The sequence below is a fragment of the Salmo salar genome, chromosome 09 (assembly GCF_965601325.2).
Source record: "Salmo salar chromosome 09, fSalSal1, whole genome shotgun sequence".
Taxonomy (NCBI): domain Eukaryota; kingdom Metazoa; phylum Chordata; class Actinopteri; order Salmoniformes; family Salmonidae; genus Salmo; species Salmo salar.
Genome location: NC_138299.1, coordinates 145,284,808 through 145,301,691, shown reverse-complemented (window position 1 = coordinate 145,301,691; position 16,884 = coordinate 145,284,808). Strand labels below are relative to the sequence as shown.

The window sequence follows — 16,884 nt, the reverse complement described above, 5'->3', positions numbered from 1 at the left end:
AGTGAATTTGTCCCAATACCTTTGGTCCCCTAAAATGTGGGGACTATGTACCGAAAGTGCTGTCATTTCTAAACCGTTCACCCGATATGGATGAAAATACCCTTTAATTAAAGCTGACAGTCTGCACTTTAACCTCGTAGTCATTGTATAATTTCAAATCTAAATTGCCAAAATAACTAAACATGTGTCACTGCCCCAATAATTAAGTAGGGCACTGTATACACATCACAAAAAGACACATTAATACTGTATACACATCACAAAAAGACACATTAATACTGTATACACATCACAAAAAGACACATTAATACTGTATACACATACAAAAAGACACATTAATACTGTATACACATCACAAAAAGACACATTAACACTGTAAATACATCACAAAAAGACACATTAACACTGTATACACATCACAAAAAGACACATTAACACTGTATACACATCACAAAAAGACACATTAACACTGTATACACATCACAAAAAGACACATTAATACTGTATACACATCACAAAAGACACATTAATACTGTATACACATCACAAAAAGACACATTAACACTGTATACACATCACAAAAAGACACATTAACACATGACTAGACACTCATAGAAACAATCATTGCAAAGGTAGACAAAAGGGCACTCAGTTGCCCATGAGTTTGGTATGAGAGAGAACTAAATATTGCTGACTCACACCAGTAAGGATACATCATCTTTCAAAGACTACCCTCAGTCAGCTCTCCTTCCTTCAGCCTGCCATCTCTGCTCTCTCCTTTGAAGACAACCCAGGGAAGGGAGAAACCTGGCCCCTGCCATCCACACAGCCACAGAAACCAACAAGGGAGATGGGCTACACTCCAAAGAACATTCTTGCCCCCGAAATGCTACCCCCTGACCCCCAACCCCCCCCCACACACACACACACACACACACACACACACACACACACACACACACACACACACACACACACACACACACACACACACACACACACACACACACACACACACACACACACACACACACACACACACACACACACACATACCATCTTTGGCCATTTGTACCTCAGTGTGCCCTCCTCGACCCTCCTCAGAAGGAGCCAGCCAGCCCTAGTACCCTAAATCACCAGCCCTAGTACCCTAAATCACCAGCCCTAGTACCCTAAATCACCAGGCCTGTTTGTCATGCAATTAGTCCTGAGATAGTGCTTAAAGGTTCCCCGTAAACTAAGGTAGGTAGAGTGGCCCGTCCCCCGTTAATCAACCTGGCCGGCCTTTGACCCCACGCTGCAGCGGCCCACTGCCCTTTAGGGTGGGGGGGAGGCAGCTGATGGCCGACTACACACAGACACACACACAACACACTGGTATCACACACCAGGAACTACACACAACACACTGGTAGTCACACACCAGGAACTACACACACAAAACACTGGTAGTCACACACCAGGAACTACACACACACAACACACTGGTAGTCACACACCAGGAACTACACACACAACACACTGGTAGTCACACACCAGGAACTACACACAACACACTGGTAGTCACACACCAGGAACTACACACAACACACTGGTAGTCACACACCAGGAACTACACACACAACACACTGGTAGTCACACACCAGGAACTACACACACAACAGACTGGTAGTCACACACCAGGAACTACACACACACAACACACTGGTAGTCACACACCAGGAACTACACACACAACACACTGGTATCACACACCAGGAACTACACACACAACACACTGGTATCACACACCAGGAACTACACACACACAACACACTGGTAGCCACACACCAGGAACTACACACACAACACACTGGTAGTCACACACCAGGAACTACACACAACACACTGGTAGTCACACACCAGGAACTACACACACAACACACTGGTAGTCACACACCAGGAACTACACACAACACACTGGTAGTCACACACCAGGAACTACACACACAACACACTGGTAGTCACACACCAGGAACTACACACACACAACACACTGGTATCACACACCAGGAACTACACACACAACACACTGGTAGTCACACACCAGGAACTACACACACACAACACACTGGTAGTCACACACCAGGAACTACACACACACAACACACTGGTAGTCACACACCAGGAACTACACACACAACAGACTGGTAGTAACACACAAGGAACTACACACACACAACACACTGGTAGTCACACACCAGGAACTACCCACACAACACACTGGTAGTCACACACCAGGAACTACACACACAACACACTGGTAGTCACACACCAGGAACTACACACACAACACACTGGTATCACACACCAGGAACTACACACACACAACACACTGGTATCACACATCAGGAACTACACACACACAACGCACTGGTAGTCACACACCAGGAACTACACACACAACACACTGGTATCACACATCAGGAACTACACACACAACACACTGGTAGTCACACACCAGGAACTACACACACAACACACTGGTATCACACATCAGGAACTACACACACACAACACACTGGTATCACACACCAGGAACTACACACACAACACACTGGTATCACACACCAGGAACTACACACACAACACACTGGTATCACACACCAGGAACTACACACACAACAGACTGGTAGTCACACACCAGGAACTACACACACACAACACACTGGTAGTCACACACCAGGAACTACACACACACAACACACTGGTATCACACACCAGGAACTACACACACAACACACTGGTAGTCACACACCAGGAAGTACACACACAACACACTGGTAGTCACACACCAGGAACTACACACACAACACACTGGTATCCACACCAGGAACTACACACACAACACACTGGTAGTCACACACCAGGAACTACACACACAACACACTGGTAGTCACACACCAGGAACTACACACACACAACACACTGGTATCACACATCAGGAACTACACACACACAACACACTGGTATCACACACCAGGAACTACACACACACAACACACTGGTATCACACATCAGGAACTACACACACACAACGCACTGGTAGTCACACACCAGGAACTACACACACAACACACTGGTATCACACATCAGGAACTACACACACAACACACTGGTAGTCACACACCAGGAACTACACACACAACACACTGGTATCACACATCAGGAACTACACACACACAACACACTGGTATCACACACCAGGAACTACACACACAACACACTGGTATCACACACCAGGAACTACACACACAACACACTGGTAGTCACACACCAGGAACTACACACACACAACACACTGGTAGTCACACACCAGGAACTACACACACACACAACACACTGGTATCACACACCAGGAACTACACACACAACACACTGGTAGTCACACACCAGGAAGTACACACACAACACACTGGTAGTCACACACCAGGAACTACACACACAACACACTGGTAGTCACACACCAGGAACTACACACACACAACACACTGGTATCACACACCAGGAACTACACACACACAACACACTGGTATCAAACACCAGGAACTACACACACACAACAGACTGGTAGTCACACACCAGGAACTACACACACAACAGACTGGTAGTCACACACCAGGAACTACACACACACAACACACTGGTAGTCACACACCAGGAACTACACACACACAACACACTGGTAGTCACACACCAGGAACTACACACACACAACACACTGGTAGTCACACACCAGGAACTACACACACACAACACACTGGTATCACACACCAGGAACTACACACACACAACACACTGGTAGTCACACACCAGGAACTACACACACAACACACTGGTAGTCACACACCAGAAACTACACACACAACACACTGGTAGTCACACACCAGGAACTACACACACAACACACTGGTAGTCACACACCAGGAACTACACACACAACACACTGGTAGTCACACACCAGGAACTAGACACACACAACACACTGGTAGTCACACACCAGGAACTACACACACACAACACACTGGTATCACACATCAGGAACTACACACACACAACACACTGGTATCACACACCAGGAACTACACACACAACACACTGGTATCACACACCAGGAACTACACACACACAACACACTGGTAGTCACACACCAGGAACTACACACACAACAGACTGGTATCAAACACCAGGAACTACACACACAACACACTGGTGGTCACACACCAGGAACTACACACACACAACACACTGGTATCACACACCAGGAACTACACACACACAACACACTGGTAGTCACACACCAGGAACTAAACACACACACAACACACTGGTAGTCACACACCAGGAACTACACACACACAACACACTGGTATCACACACCAGGAACTACACACACAACACACTGGTAGTCACACACCAGGAACTACACACACACAACACACTGGTAGTCACACACCAGGAACTACACACACAACAGACTGGTAGTCACACACCAGGAACTACACACACAACACACTGGTAGTCACACACCAGGAACTACACACACACAACACACTGGTATCACACACCAGGAACTACACACACACAACACACTGGTAGTCACACACCAGGAACTACACACACAACAGACTGGTAGTCACACACCAGGAACTACACACACAACACACTGGTAGTCACACACCAGGAACTACACACACACAACACACTGGTATCACACACCAGGAACTACACACACACAACACATTGGTATCACACACCAGGAACTACACACACACACAACACACTGGTAGTCACACATCAGGAACTACACACACACAACACACTGGTAGTCACACACCAGGAACTACACACACAACACACTGGTTGTCACACACCAGGAACTACACACACAACACATTGGTATCACACACCAGGAACTACACACACACAACACACTGGTATCACACACCAGGAACTACACACACACAACACATTGGTAGTCACACACCAGGAACTACACACACACAACACACTGGTATCACACACCAGGAACTACACACACAACACACTGGTAGTCACACACCAGGAACTACACACACAACACACTGGTAGTCACACACCAGGAACTACACACAACACACTGGTATCCACACAACAGGAACTACACACACACAACACACTGGTATCCACACCAGGAGAGAAACCTGGTAGTCACAACCAAGAGAAAAACATACAGTAGTTCTATATATCCTTGATAAATGTATTTGAGATTCAACATATTTTTATTTATTCTGGCTTTTGAGTACAATTTCGTTTTTTTGAATTGTCATGTTTTCATTCAGAAGCTGATGGATAACAAAAGACATTCACTAAGTATAGCCACACAAACAACATTAAACAAGAGGGATCATTGAGGTGGACTAAAGACTAAAAACAAACACTCAGCATTTTTTCCCCCTCATCGCCATGTGTCTCTGTTTCAGCTCTATTTCATTGGTGAGAGTGTGTGTGTGTGTGTGTGTTTCTTTCCACCTCTCGTCCACCTGCATAGAATGATAAAGCAGACGAGTGAGGGCTTCTGTCTATCTCTCTCTCACAGGCCAGCACTGGCCCTTCTGAAAATCATCTAGCTGGGATTTGGGCTATGGTGGGGAAGGGTGGGGTGGGGAGGAGAGAGAGAGAGAGAGACTGGGAGAGACTGGGAATCATCTTCCTGGGATTGGGGCTGGTGGTGTGGTGGGTAGGGGAGGAGAGGAGAGAGAGAGACTGGGAATCATCTGACTGGGATTGGGGCTGGTGGTGTGGGGGGTAGGAGAGGAGAGGAGAGAGAGAGACTGGGAATCATCTGGCTGGGATTGGGGCTGGTGGTGTGGTGGGTAGGGGAGGAGAGGAGAGGAGAGAGAGAGACTGGGAATCATCTGGCTGGGATTGGGGCTGGTGGTGCTGTGGGTAGGGGAGGGGAGGGGAGGAGAGAGAGACTGGGAATCATCTGGCTGGGATTGGGGCTGGTGGTGTGGTGGGTAGGGGAGGAGAGGAGAGAGACTGGGAATCATCTGACTGGGATTGGGGCTGGTGGTGTGGTGGGTAGGGGAGGAGAGGAGAGAGAGAGACTGGGAATCATCTGACTGGGATTGGGGCTGGTGGTGTGGTGGGTAGGAGAGGAGAGGAGAGAGAGAGACTGGGAATCATCTGACTGGGATTGGGGCTGGTGGTGTGGTGGGTAGGGGAGGAGAGGAGAGAGACTGGGAATCATCTGACTGGGATTGGGGCTGGTGGTGTGGGGGGTAGGAGAGGAGAGGAGAGAGAGAGACTGGGAATCATCTGACTGGGATTGGGGCTGGTGGTGTGGTGGGTAGGGGAGGAGAGGAGAGAGAGAGACTGGGAATCATCTGACTGGGATTGGGGCTGGTGGTGTGGTGGGTAGGAGAGGAGAGGAGAGAGAGACTGGGAATCATCTGGCTGGGATTGGGGCTGGTGGTGTGGTGGGTAGGGGAGGAGAGGAGAGAGAGAGACTGGGAATCATCTGACTGGGATTGGGGCTGGTGGTGTGGTGGGTAGGGGAGGAGAGGAGAGAGACTGGGAATCATCTGGCTGGGATTGGGGCTGGTGGTGTGATGGGTAGGGGAGGAGAGGAGAGAGAGAGCCTGGGAATCATCTGGCTGGGATTGGGGCTGGTGGTGTGATGGGTAGGGGAGGAGAGGAGAGAGAGAGACTGGGAATCATCTGGCTGGGATTGGGGCTGGTGGTGTGGTGGGTAGGGGAGGAGAGAGAGAGAGAGAGACTGGGAATCATCTGACTGGGATTGGGGCTGGTGGTGTGGGGGGTAGGGGAGGAGAGGAGAGAGAGAGACTGGGAATCATCTGACTGGGATTGGGGCTGGTGGTGTGGTGGGTAGGGGAGGAGAGGAGAGAGAGAGACTGGGAATCATCTGGCTGGGATTGGGGCTGGTGGTGTGGGGGGTAGGGGAGGAGAGGAGAGAGACTGGGAATCATCTGACTGGGATTGGGGCTGGTGGTGTGGTGGGTAGGGGAGGAGAGGAGAGAGAGAGACTGGGAATCATCTGACTGGGATTGGGGCTGGTGGTGTGGGGGGTAGGGGAGGAGAGGAGAGGAGAGGAGAGGAGAGAGAGAGACTGGGAATCATCTGGCTGGGATTGGGGCTGGTGGTGTGGTGGGTAGGGGAGGAGAGGAGAGAGAGAGACTGGGAATCATCTGGCTGGGATTGGGGCTGGTGGTGTGATGGGTAGGGGAGGAGAGGAGAGGAGAGGAGAGAGAGAGACTGGGAATCATCTGACTGGGATTGGGGCTGGTGGTGTGATGGGTAGGGGAGGAGAGGAGAGGAGAGAGAGACTGGGAATCATCTGACTGGGATTGGGGCTGGGAGGAAAGAGAGACTGGGAGCTATTTAGACTGATCTCTCCTGAGCAATTTATCCAGCAGATACACACGGCAGACAGGCAGGCCTGTTCCCCTGGCCTAACTAACACATCCCTATAGCAGGCCTGTTACCCTGGCCCAAATAACACATCCCTATAGCAGGCCTGTCCCCTGGCCTAACTAACACATCCCTATAGCAGGCCTGTACCCCTGGCCTAACAAACACATCCCTATAGCAGGCCTGTTCCCCTGGCCCAAATAACACATCCCTATAGCAGGCCTGTCCCCTGGCCTAACTAACACATCCCTATAGCAGGCCTGTCCCCTGGCCTAACTAACACATCCCTATAGCAGGCCTGTTCCCCTGGCCCAAATAACACATCCCTATAGCAGGCCTGTCCCCTGGCCTAACTAACACATCCCAATAGCAGGCCTGTTCCCCTTTTCTAATTAACATATCCCAATAGCAGGCCTGTTTTTCCTGGCCTAACTAACACATCCCAATAGCAGGCCTGTTCCCCTTTTGTAATTAACATATCCCAATAGCAGGCCTGTTTTTCCTGGCCTAACTAACACATCCCAATAGCAGGCCTGTTTCCCTGGCCTAACTAACACATCCCTATAGCAGGCCTTGTCCCCTGGCCTAACTAACACATCCCAATAGCAGGCCTGTACCCCTGGCCTAACTAACATATCCCAATAGCAGGCCTGTTCCCCTGGCCTAACTAACACATCCCAATAGCAGGCCTGACCCCTGGCCTAACTAACATATCCCAATAGCAGGCCCGTTTTTCCTGGCCTAACTAACATATCCCAATAGCAGGCCTGTTTTTCCTGGCCTAACTAACACATCCCTATAGCAGGCCTGTTCCCCTGGCCTAACTAACACATCCCTATAGCAGGCCTGTCCCCTGGCCTAACAAACACATCCCTATAGCAGGCCTGTACCCCTGGCCTAACAAACACATCCCTATAGCAGGCCTGTTCCCCTGGCCCAAATAACACATCCCTATAGCAGGCCTGTCCCCTGGCCTAACTAACACATCCCAATAGCAGGCCTGTTCCCCTTTTGTAATTAACATATCCCAATAGCAGGCCTGTTTTTCCTGGCCTAACTAACACATCCCAATAGCAGGCCTGTTCCCCTGGCCTAACTAACACATCCCTATAGCAGGCCTTGTCCCCTGGCCTAACTAACACATCCCAATAGCAGGCCTGTACCCCTGGCCTAACTAACATATCCCAATAGCAGGCCTGTTCCCCTGGCCTAACTAACACATCCCAATAGCAGGCCTGACCCCTGGCCTAACTAACATATCCCAATAGCAGGCCCGTTTTTCCTGGCCTAACTAACATATCCCAATAGCAGGCCTGTTTTTCCTGGCCTAACTAACAAATCCCAATAGCAGGCCCGTTTTTCCTGGCCTAACTAACATATCCCAATAGCAGGCCTGTTTTTCCTGGCCTAACTAACATATCCAAATTGCAGGCCCGTTTTTCCTGGCCTAACTAACATATCCCAATAGCAGGCCCATTTTTCCTGGCCTAACTAACATATCCCAATTGCAGGCCTGTTTTTCCTGGCCTAACTAACATATCCCAATAGCAGGCCTGTTTTTCCTGGCCTAACTAACATATCCCAATTGCAGGCCTGTTTTTCCTGGCCTAACTAACATATCCCGATAGCAGGCCTGTTTTTCCTGGCCTAACTAACATATCCCAATAGCAGATCTGTTCCCCTGGCCTACAGTAACTAACATATCCCAACAGCAGGCCTGTTTTTCCTGGCCTAACTAACACATCCCAATGGACTGGATAATTACGCCATTTACAATCATCACCGCTTCTATTACCCAGCCTGATATCATGTAGGAGAGACGCAGGGAGGGGAGGAGGAGAGAGAGACAACAAGCAAAAGAGAGAGAGGCTGGTGAATAGAGAGAGAGGTAGAGAGAGCGAGAGAGGGAGAGAGATCGCGAGAGAGTGAGAGACAAAGAGAGTGGGATACATGGAGGGAGTGAGACAAAGAGACCGACAGAGAGAGAGGAGGGAGATATGATAAAGAAGCAGACTACTGTATGGAGATAGAGATGGAAGGTGAATGAAGAGAGAACAATAGAGAAGAGTAGAAATAACCACACAGAACAGCTGCTGCCCGTGACTAGAGGAATATATATATCAGAGGCAGACAGAAGCTTTCTCTCCTTAACTTACCCTGGCATTCAACGTTTCTCTCCTCAAATCCCGGGTTACACAGGCAGTTCCCGATGGGCACCAGCCACTCTCCGTCCGCCCCGCAGTACATTTTGGGAACGTCACGCTCCTCTGAATCATTTACGCAGGATCCTCGGACTTCTACCAGTGAGGAGGTGTCGGCCCCGGTGGTGGTGTCAGGGAACTGGGCCAGATTCCTCACAGCCAGGGGACACTTCTTATAAAACACCCTGACAGACACCAGGGCGATGCAGGCTCCCACGTCCTGGAAGGCCAGGTAGAAACCCTTCCGGGTCAAGGCTCCCACGTCCCTGACCTCCGTGTTCAGCTTCATGATGCGGTCCCCGATGTCCACCTGGGTGAAGCTCTCGTCGGCCGCCACCGTGTCGATCTTGCCAAACTGGTTCTCTCGGATGTAACGCTCCTTGTCGTTGTTGGACTCGTAGTAGTAGAGGTTGAAGGTCTCCTTGCAGGTTCCCATAACGCCAGGGAGGCTGTTACAGTCACGCAGGGTGAACTTGATTTCAATGTAGACACGCTGGGCGCCAACCCGGGGGATCCAGTCCGTTCTAAGCCAGTTGTTCTGGTTGGGTTCCATCACGTTACACACCTGGTACGTCCTGATGGGAATGTTCTTCTCATCCATGATGCTCACCTCCTCCCACTGAGGACACAAACAGAGGAAATGTTAGGAAAACATCTGAGAAACGTTATGAAAACTCTGTAAAATGGTAGGCCACATATAAACCTTAACTTGCAGACATACATTGAGAAAGACCATAGCAGAACGGTGACTTAATATCTGTGTCTCAAGTGGCCAATTATTTAATGGCCAAACGTAATAACAAATGCATGACAAAGCCTAATATAAATAGCAAGGCCTGTTATAATGAAACTACTACCGGTACAATCAGAAATAAGGACACATAGGCCTACTGTACTGTATTCAAGCCTGACTAGTACGTTTTATCTCCACATAAAAGGAAACCAATCAAATCCTTGGGGAACATGCACCATTAAAATTATAATTTTAATGTCAAATAATGATGACCTCAATGTAAATCCCCATAACTCCATGATTCATTTAACTTCTTTTGGATCTGGGGGCAGTATTGAGTAGCTTCGATGAATAAGGTGCCCAGAGTAAACTGCCTGCTACTCAGGCCCAGAAGCTAGGATATGCGTAGTATTAGTAGATTTGGATAGACAACACTCTGAAGTTTCCAGAACTGTTTGAATGATGTCTGTGAGAATAACAGAACTCATATGGCAGGCAAAAACCTGAGAACAATCCAACCAGGAAGTGGGAAATCTGAGGTTTGTAGTTTTTGAAGTGATTGCCTATCCAATATACAGTGTCTGTGGGGTCATATTGCACTTCCTAAGGCTTCCACTAGATGTCAACAGTCTTTAGAACGTTGTTTCATGCTTCTACTGTGAATGGGGAGAGAACAAGAGCTGTTTCAACCAGGTGTCTGGAAAAATGCCATGAGCTCAGTTACGCGCACAGCCATGAGAGCGAGCTGAGTTCCTTTTCATTTCTAAAGACAAAGGAATTGTCCGGTTGGAATATTATTGAAGATTTATGATAAAAACATCCTAAAGATTGATTCTATATATTGTTTGACATGTTTCTACAAACTGTAATGCAACTTTTTTGACTTTTCGTCTGGACTTCTGCATTTGGAATAGTGAACTGAATGCGCGAACATAAAGGAGGTATTTGGACATAAATATGGACTTTATCGAAACAAAACGAACATTTATTGTGGAACTGGGATTCCTGGGAGTGCATTCCGATGAAGATCATCAATGGTAAGTGAATATTTATAATGCTATTTCTGACTTTTGTTGACTCCACAACATGGCGGGTATCTGTATGGCTTGTTTTGGTGCCTGAGCACTGTACTCAGATTATCGCATTGTGTGCTTTTGCCATAAAGCTTTTTTGTAATCTGACACAGCGGTTGCATTAAGGAGAAGTGTATCTTTAATTCTATGTAAAACACTTGTATCTTATATCGAAGTTTATGATGAGTATTTCTGTAAATTGATGTGGCTCCCTGCAAAATCACTGGATGTTTTAGAGGTAAAACATTACTGAACATAACGCGCCAATGTAAATTGAGATTTTTGGATATAAATATGAACTTTATCGAACAAAACATACATGTATTGTGTAACATGAAGTCCTATGAGTGCCATCTGATGAAGATCATCAAAGGTTAGTGATTAATTTTATCTCTATTTCTGCTTTTTGTGACTCCTCTCTTTGGCTGGAAAATGGTTGTATTTTTTTTGTGACTAGGCGCTGACCTAACATAATTATATGGTATGCTTTCACCGTAAAGCCTTTTTGAAATCAGACACTGTGGCTGGATTAACAAGAAGTGAAGCTTTAAAATGGTGTATAATTCTTGTATGTTTGAGGAATTTTAATTATGAGATTTCTGTTGTTTTGAATTTGGCGCCCTGCAATTTCACTGGCTGTTGTCGAGGTGGGACGCTAGCGTCCCACATATCCCAGAGAGGCTGAAGGTCACCAAATGGAGAGAAATACAGAGAGAGGGTGAAGAGATATTGAAAGAATCTTCTGTATGAGCTAATGGATAGGCCTTACGTCTGTAGGGGCTTATAGTGATCTGAACAGAAACCCAATGGAAAAAGGGTATCTGTGTTCCTTCTGTAGGACTACAACTTATTTTGGAGAGGGAGAGGGTTTGGACAGCACACATGTGGACCGGGTGTTTTCAGAATGAACTCATTGGTATAGGACGTGAACATGAGGTGCATGGATTACATTATCGATGACTGGTTGGCTTATTATTATAGGAGCAATGTTTGTTTTACTTACGATAAAGTCCCAGCTACTAAAGAGCATAGGGTATATGGTGTTTTGAAAGGCGTTGGGGGCATTATGGTGTGCGCTTTTAAAGTGCCAATGCAGCAGTTTTTATCTCAATATATAATCATTTCGGGGTAACAATTAAGTACCTTACTGTGATTGTTTTAAATTAAAATGGACAAAAAGAAACAAAAAATTGCTTGTTAGCAAAAAGACATTTCTCAAGCAAGAATTTTGCTAGGACTGTCTGGAATTGGTCTGAGTGGGGAGGGGAAACTGAAAACTAGCTGTTATTGGCAGAGAGGTTTGGAACTCTCATTTATATTGATCTATTAACTAATTGACCACCTGGTGATATCAACAGGCAGGCCAAAACTCCATCCCAACAAAACAGGCTGAAATTTTCAGGTGGTCTTTTCAAATAACTCTTACACTAAAAGGGCATGATCATCATTTTCACAATTTAACGGTATTATTCGACATCTTAGTCTGGAAATATGTATAAAACACAGGGAAATCTCATTTTTGACTGCACTTGGCCTTTTACATTTTTCACAATGAGGGTTAAAAAAGTTTTCAAATTGACTGCATTTAAAAACAAGAGCAGACAAGCCAGCCTTCTGATTGTATCTGGTTAGGACTATATTCTATTTAAAGAAACGAGTCCAAACAGAGCTATTACTAGGGGGAAGGATGTACGCTGTGCTGAATTTGATTCTTGGCGTTATCATAACTAATCTCGTTTAAAGCCCTATTCATTTGAGTAGGGGAGATAACGCTAAACATGGCTGAGGCTCCGATTTGAGAAAGTGTCCATCACTCCGCTGCTTTATTCAACAGCTTTCTTCTTTCTGCTTGGCCCTTTATTGTGGAAATCAACCGGCTAGGCAGATAAGGCCGCACCTTTCCCCGATAGCGGAGGAGAGGGAGAATGGGGGTAATTGGTCGTAATGAGAGCGTGAATGCAGGCCTGTCAATCCATCCGCCACAGAGGAAACCGCTGAAGAAGGAACGGAGAGCAGCAACAGCACACACACGAGACACAGTCATTGAACAGCAACTCAACCCAATGGTGAATAAAACAAGAGTTGGAGAGAAGGCTGACACAAAGAGCCAACGTTTATTTTGTGGGTCTATAGCATACCATAAACTGTATCATTAAAATATAATTGATATGCCAGAAGATGCCTGAATAGAAAAAAGAACGTAATGGATAGCATATGTTGCTCTACTTTGGGCCACCTTGTTGGTTTAGTCTATAAATACAACAACACATATAAGATGGTTCCATGCAATTATTCAAACGCCCGTGCTGTTGCTGCTTCGGCTCAGGGAACAACGGACAGGGGAGTGTTTGCCAGACCGGCCCCAGCCGCGCGCACCGAAGGGCCTAACACGGCCATTCCCGAAACAGTCGCACTCTGTACCTTATCAGCGCAACTATATATATCCCAATTAGACCGCGGGATCACGCATTTAGTCCGATCACATTAACTGTTGCTTTATGGCCCAATCCAATCCTACTGTGAGGACTGAAACCCGCTGCCCTTTCCCTTCATTCATCCGTTCCAGAGGGCCCTTTCTGTGCTGCCAAGTTCCTCTTCCCCCGCGCCTCAATGGGGGAAAAGGATATAAAGTTTCTCCACAAAGACCGATTCAATCAGCCGTCTATTCAGGAAACCCGACGCCCGCTGCAGTATCGGACTCGAATCTAACCATTACGGCGAGTAGAGGGAGAGAAGGACGGAGGGGGCCGGTGGGCTATAGAGGACATCGTCTCTCCATTTTGACTCAACGGGGGACTCGCGTCCTAACGAGGGGCACTTACCCCTCCTTCTGTTGGGTTGGCGACCCAGCCCAACTCCCCCGATACGGATCTGGAGTCCAGTAACGTCACTGAAAAACATAGAAAGAGAAGTGAGCAGTTATAGACTGTTCATAACTCGGAATATGTGTAACCTTGTCTACAGTGATAATATACAGTCTGGAAAAGCCACCGTGTTGTTGCCATAGTTGGATAGTTATGCAGTTTGCCGAGGAAAACAACTATGTGCAATCTGCTCAAGGAAAAACCAGTCAGAAGTAAGCTAATGATCGATATGTAATAACGTATCTACAGGCCCATGTCCACACACCTACATCCACAAACGATGTAATATGTTTGCGTTACTCAAATGCGTAATTTGGATAGATTTTTCCAGGGGGATTTGGGATGATTAAAAACATAAAGGGATCCAATTTTAAGGGGATTTTATATTTTGTATAAAGAACTATGGGTATAGTCATTGTAACCCAGTGAATGCGACTCTCCAATACATATTGGACCCTCCGTTTGTCTGTTTGATTAATTCGGGTCCTGAGGTTCTACGATGAGGAGCACGGACGTCTAAATGAACTTGCTTCAGTGAGAAATCTAAAAGAATCCGTCATGACATTTCACAAGTCCCTTATATTTCTTACGGAAATCCTTTCACTGCGCAGTGAAGAAAATCACAAATGTAAGCGCTTAAATAGGCAGTGAATTTAATTAAAAAAGTGGATTTAATTTAAGATGTTTTCCTTTATCTGAAATGACTTGGCTTGGGTAATTATTTTTGTATTATTTTGAAGTTAATGCGTTTTGACATAGAAAATGCGCAAAAGCCACTTGTTAATTGAATGGGGATAGTTTTACAGAACTGCGACTGCAATACATGGTTATGAACTAAAATAACATGTCTCATTTTGTAAGGGGGGCTTTTGCACAACGGCCTTGCACAAAACCAGACACATACATGCCCTCCAAAGCAATAATGATTTGTGTATAACATCGTGTTTTTGTAGCCTATATGGCTCAAGAAAAAACGAATTTTGTTGAAGAAGTTGGCTGTCGCCTAATTAACAGAGACTGAAGTAAGATTTAACAGCACTCCACTCAGACCCTGCTAGAGCCCCATATAGACTTCATACGCTGCAGGTTTTTGCAAAGCGCTTTCAGCAACTTGGGTAGCAAGATAACCTAGTAGTCTACGACACAAAACGTTCGATGGGTTTGACGCATATGGAAAGGCTAATCCAATGTCAGAGATTAATGGCACATGATGTTCAGCAAATTAATAGTGTTGCCCAATTATTTGAGTGCTGCTGGTCCTTGCACGAGTCCAGAATAGCTACGGGACACCGGGCTGGTGGTCCGTCTCACACATGAAGTGGACGGAGTATAAACTAGCGGAGAAAAAGTCCAAAACGGGGCTCCACTATTATTCCCAGTCTTACCTTCGTTTGGGGGGTAAATCCGTGCCGAAGAAACACACGTAGAAATTCCAAGCAGCACAGAGGTCGCCGTAAACAAAATCCCAGCCATGAGTGCCATTTGTCGTTTTCTCTGGTCGTTCGTTCCGCTCCTCACAGGTCTTGCTCTCTCTCTCTCTCCCTGTGGAATATGTGTTTGAAGCAGGGATAGAGCGAAGCTCCGAAAACAGCCGGGAGGTGAGTCTGCGCGCTCTGACGCGGCAGTCAATCCAAATAAGAAACACAGTGGACGGGAAAACAGGGGCAAATAATCATGAACTGCCCCCCTACCCCTCAGCCATGAATGGACACTGGTAGGGCCAAAATGAGACTGTGTAAAGGGCCAGTAGTTACTGTAATCTTTTTTGAATTTCTGTCATGCGGACACCAGTATTTTTATTGTTATAGAGAAGGAATAAACTTCCAAGATAATGTATTTACGTTGTAATTAATAATGAAGATGAAATTCCCCAAAACGTTTAATACATTTTGATTTTTGTTTAATTTTTCAACATTCACCTTATTAGGTCTAGGCTATAACACCAGTGTCTCAAACGTGCTTTGCTCAAAGAATCCTAGAATGTTAATTATTTCTTAGGACTCGTCATTGTCATGTATAGGCAGATATGTCATTTTTCTCATAAAGTGAATTATGAAAGTCGTCTCCAGTGATGCGCATCGCTGTCCAAGGTGAAACGCTTTAGACCAAGGTCGCCACCTAGCGGATACAATCACAGATAGTCAGTATCTATTGGATTATGGAACAAGTAAGAGCATGACCCGATAACATAACACGAAATTCCACTTTGGGAAATTGTGCAAAACAATTTTGTTATGAATGATGGGCACGAATCCCGTGTTATTGGATTATCGTGGTTATTCTAACAGCATTGTATCAAGGTTGTATAGGAATTAGGCCGGATACATCCGGGGTTCCATCCCGAGTTGTGATATTAGAATGTTTGTTAACAGTTATCACCTACAGGTCTACAGAGTATGAAATGTATAGAAAGAAATCAATGAGTAGCCTAATGTTTTCCTTTGGGTTTTTTTCTCAAACAATGATGGCATTATTCGGTTTGGGAAAATCCCAAGTGTCACCCTTTTGGTTCAGCCTGTCTGTCTATTTACACGTTTTCTTCACCCTCTCCCTCACGTCCT

The 16,884-nt window shown here is 46.3% G+C and overlaps 1 protein-coding gene across 2 annotated transcripts in view; it reads right to left on the bottom strand.

The window, feature by feature from the left end:
• LOC106613135 (ephrin type-A receptor 4) overlaps positions 1-15,965 on the bottom strand; it is a 98,204-nt gene extending 82,239 nt beyond the window's left edge. The window contains exons 1-3 of one of the 2 annotated variants that reach the window (XM_045724724.2): positions 15,709-15,965; positions 14,282-14,349; positions 9,609-10,272 (exon numbers count right to left, since the gene is read on the bottom strand). In XM_045724724.2, the coding sequence (XP_045580680.1) occupies positions 9,609-10,272; positions 14,282-14,349; positions 15,709-15,805 (829 nt within the window). In that variant the 5' untranslated portion in view covers positions 15,806-15,965. The remainder of the gene's footprint in view (positions 1-9,608; positions 10,273-14,281; positions 14,350-15,708) is intronic. The other variant, XM_014215095.3, reaches the window with a different exon arrangement.
• Between the last annotated feature and the right edge of the window lie 919 nt (positions 15,966-16,884).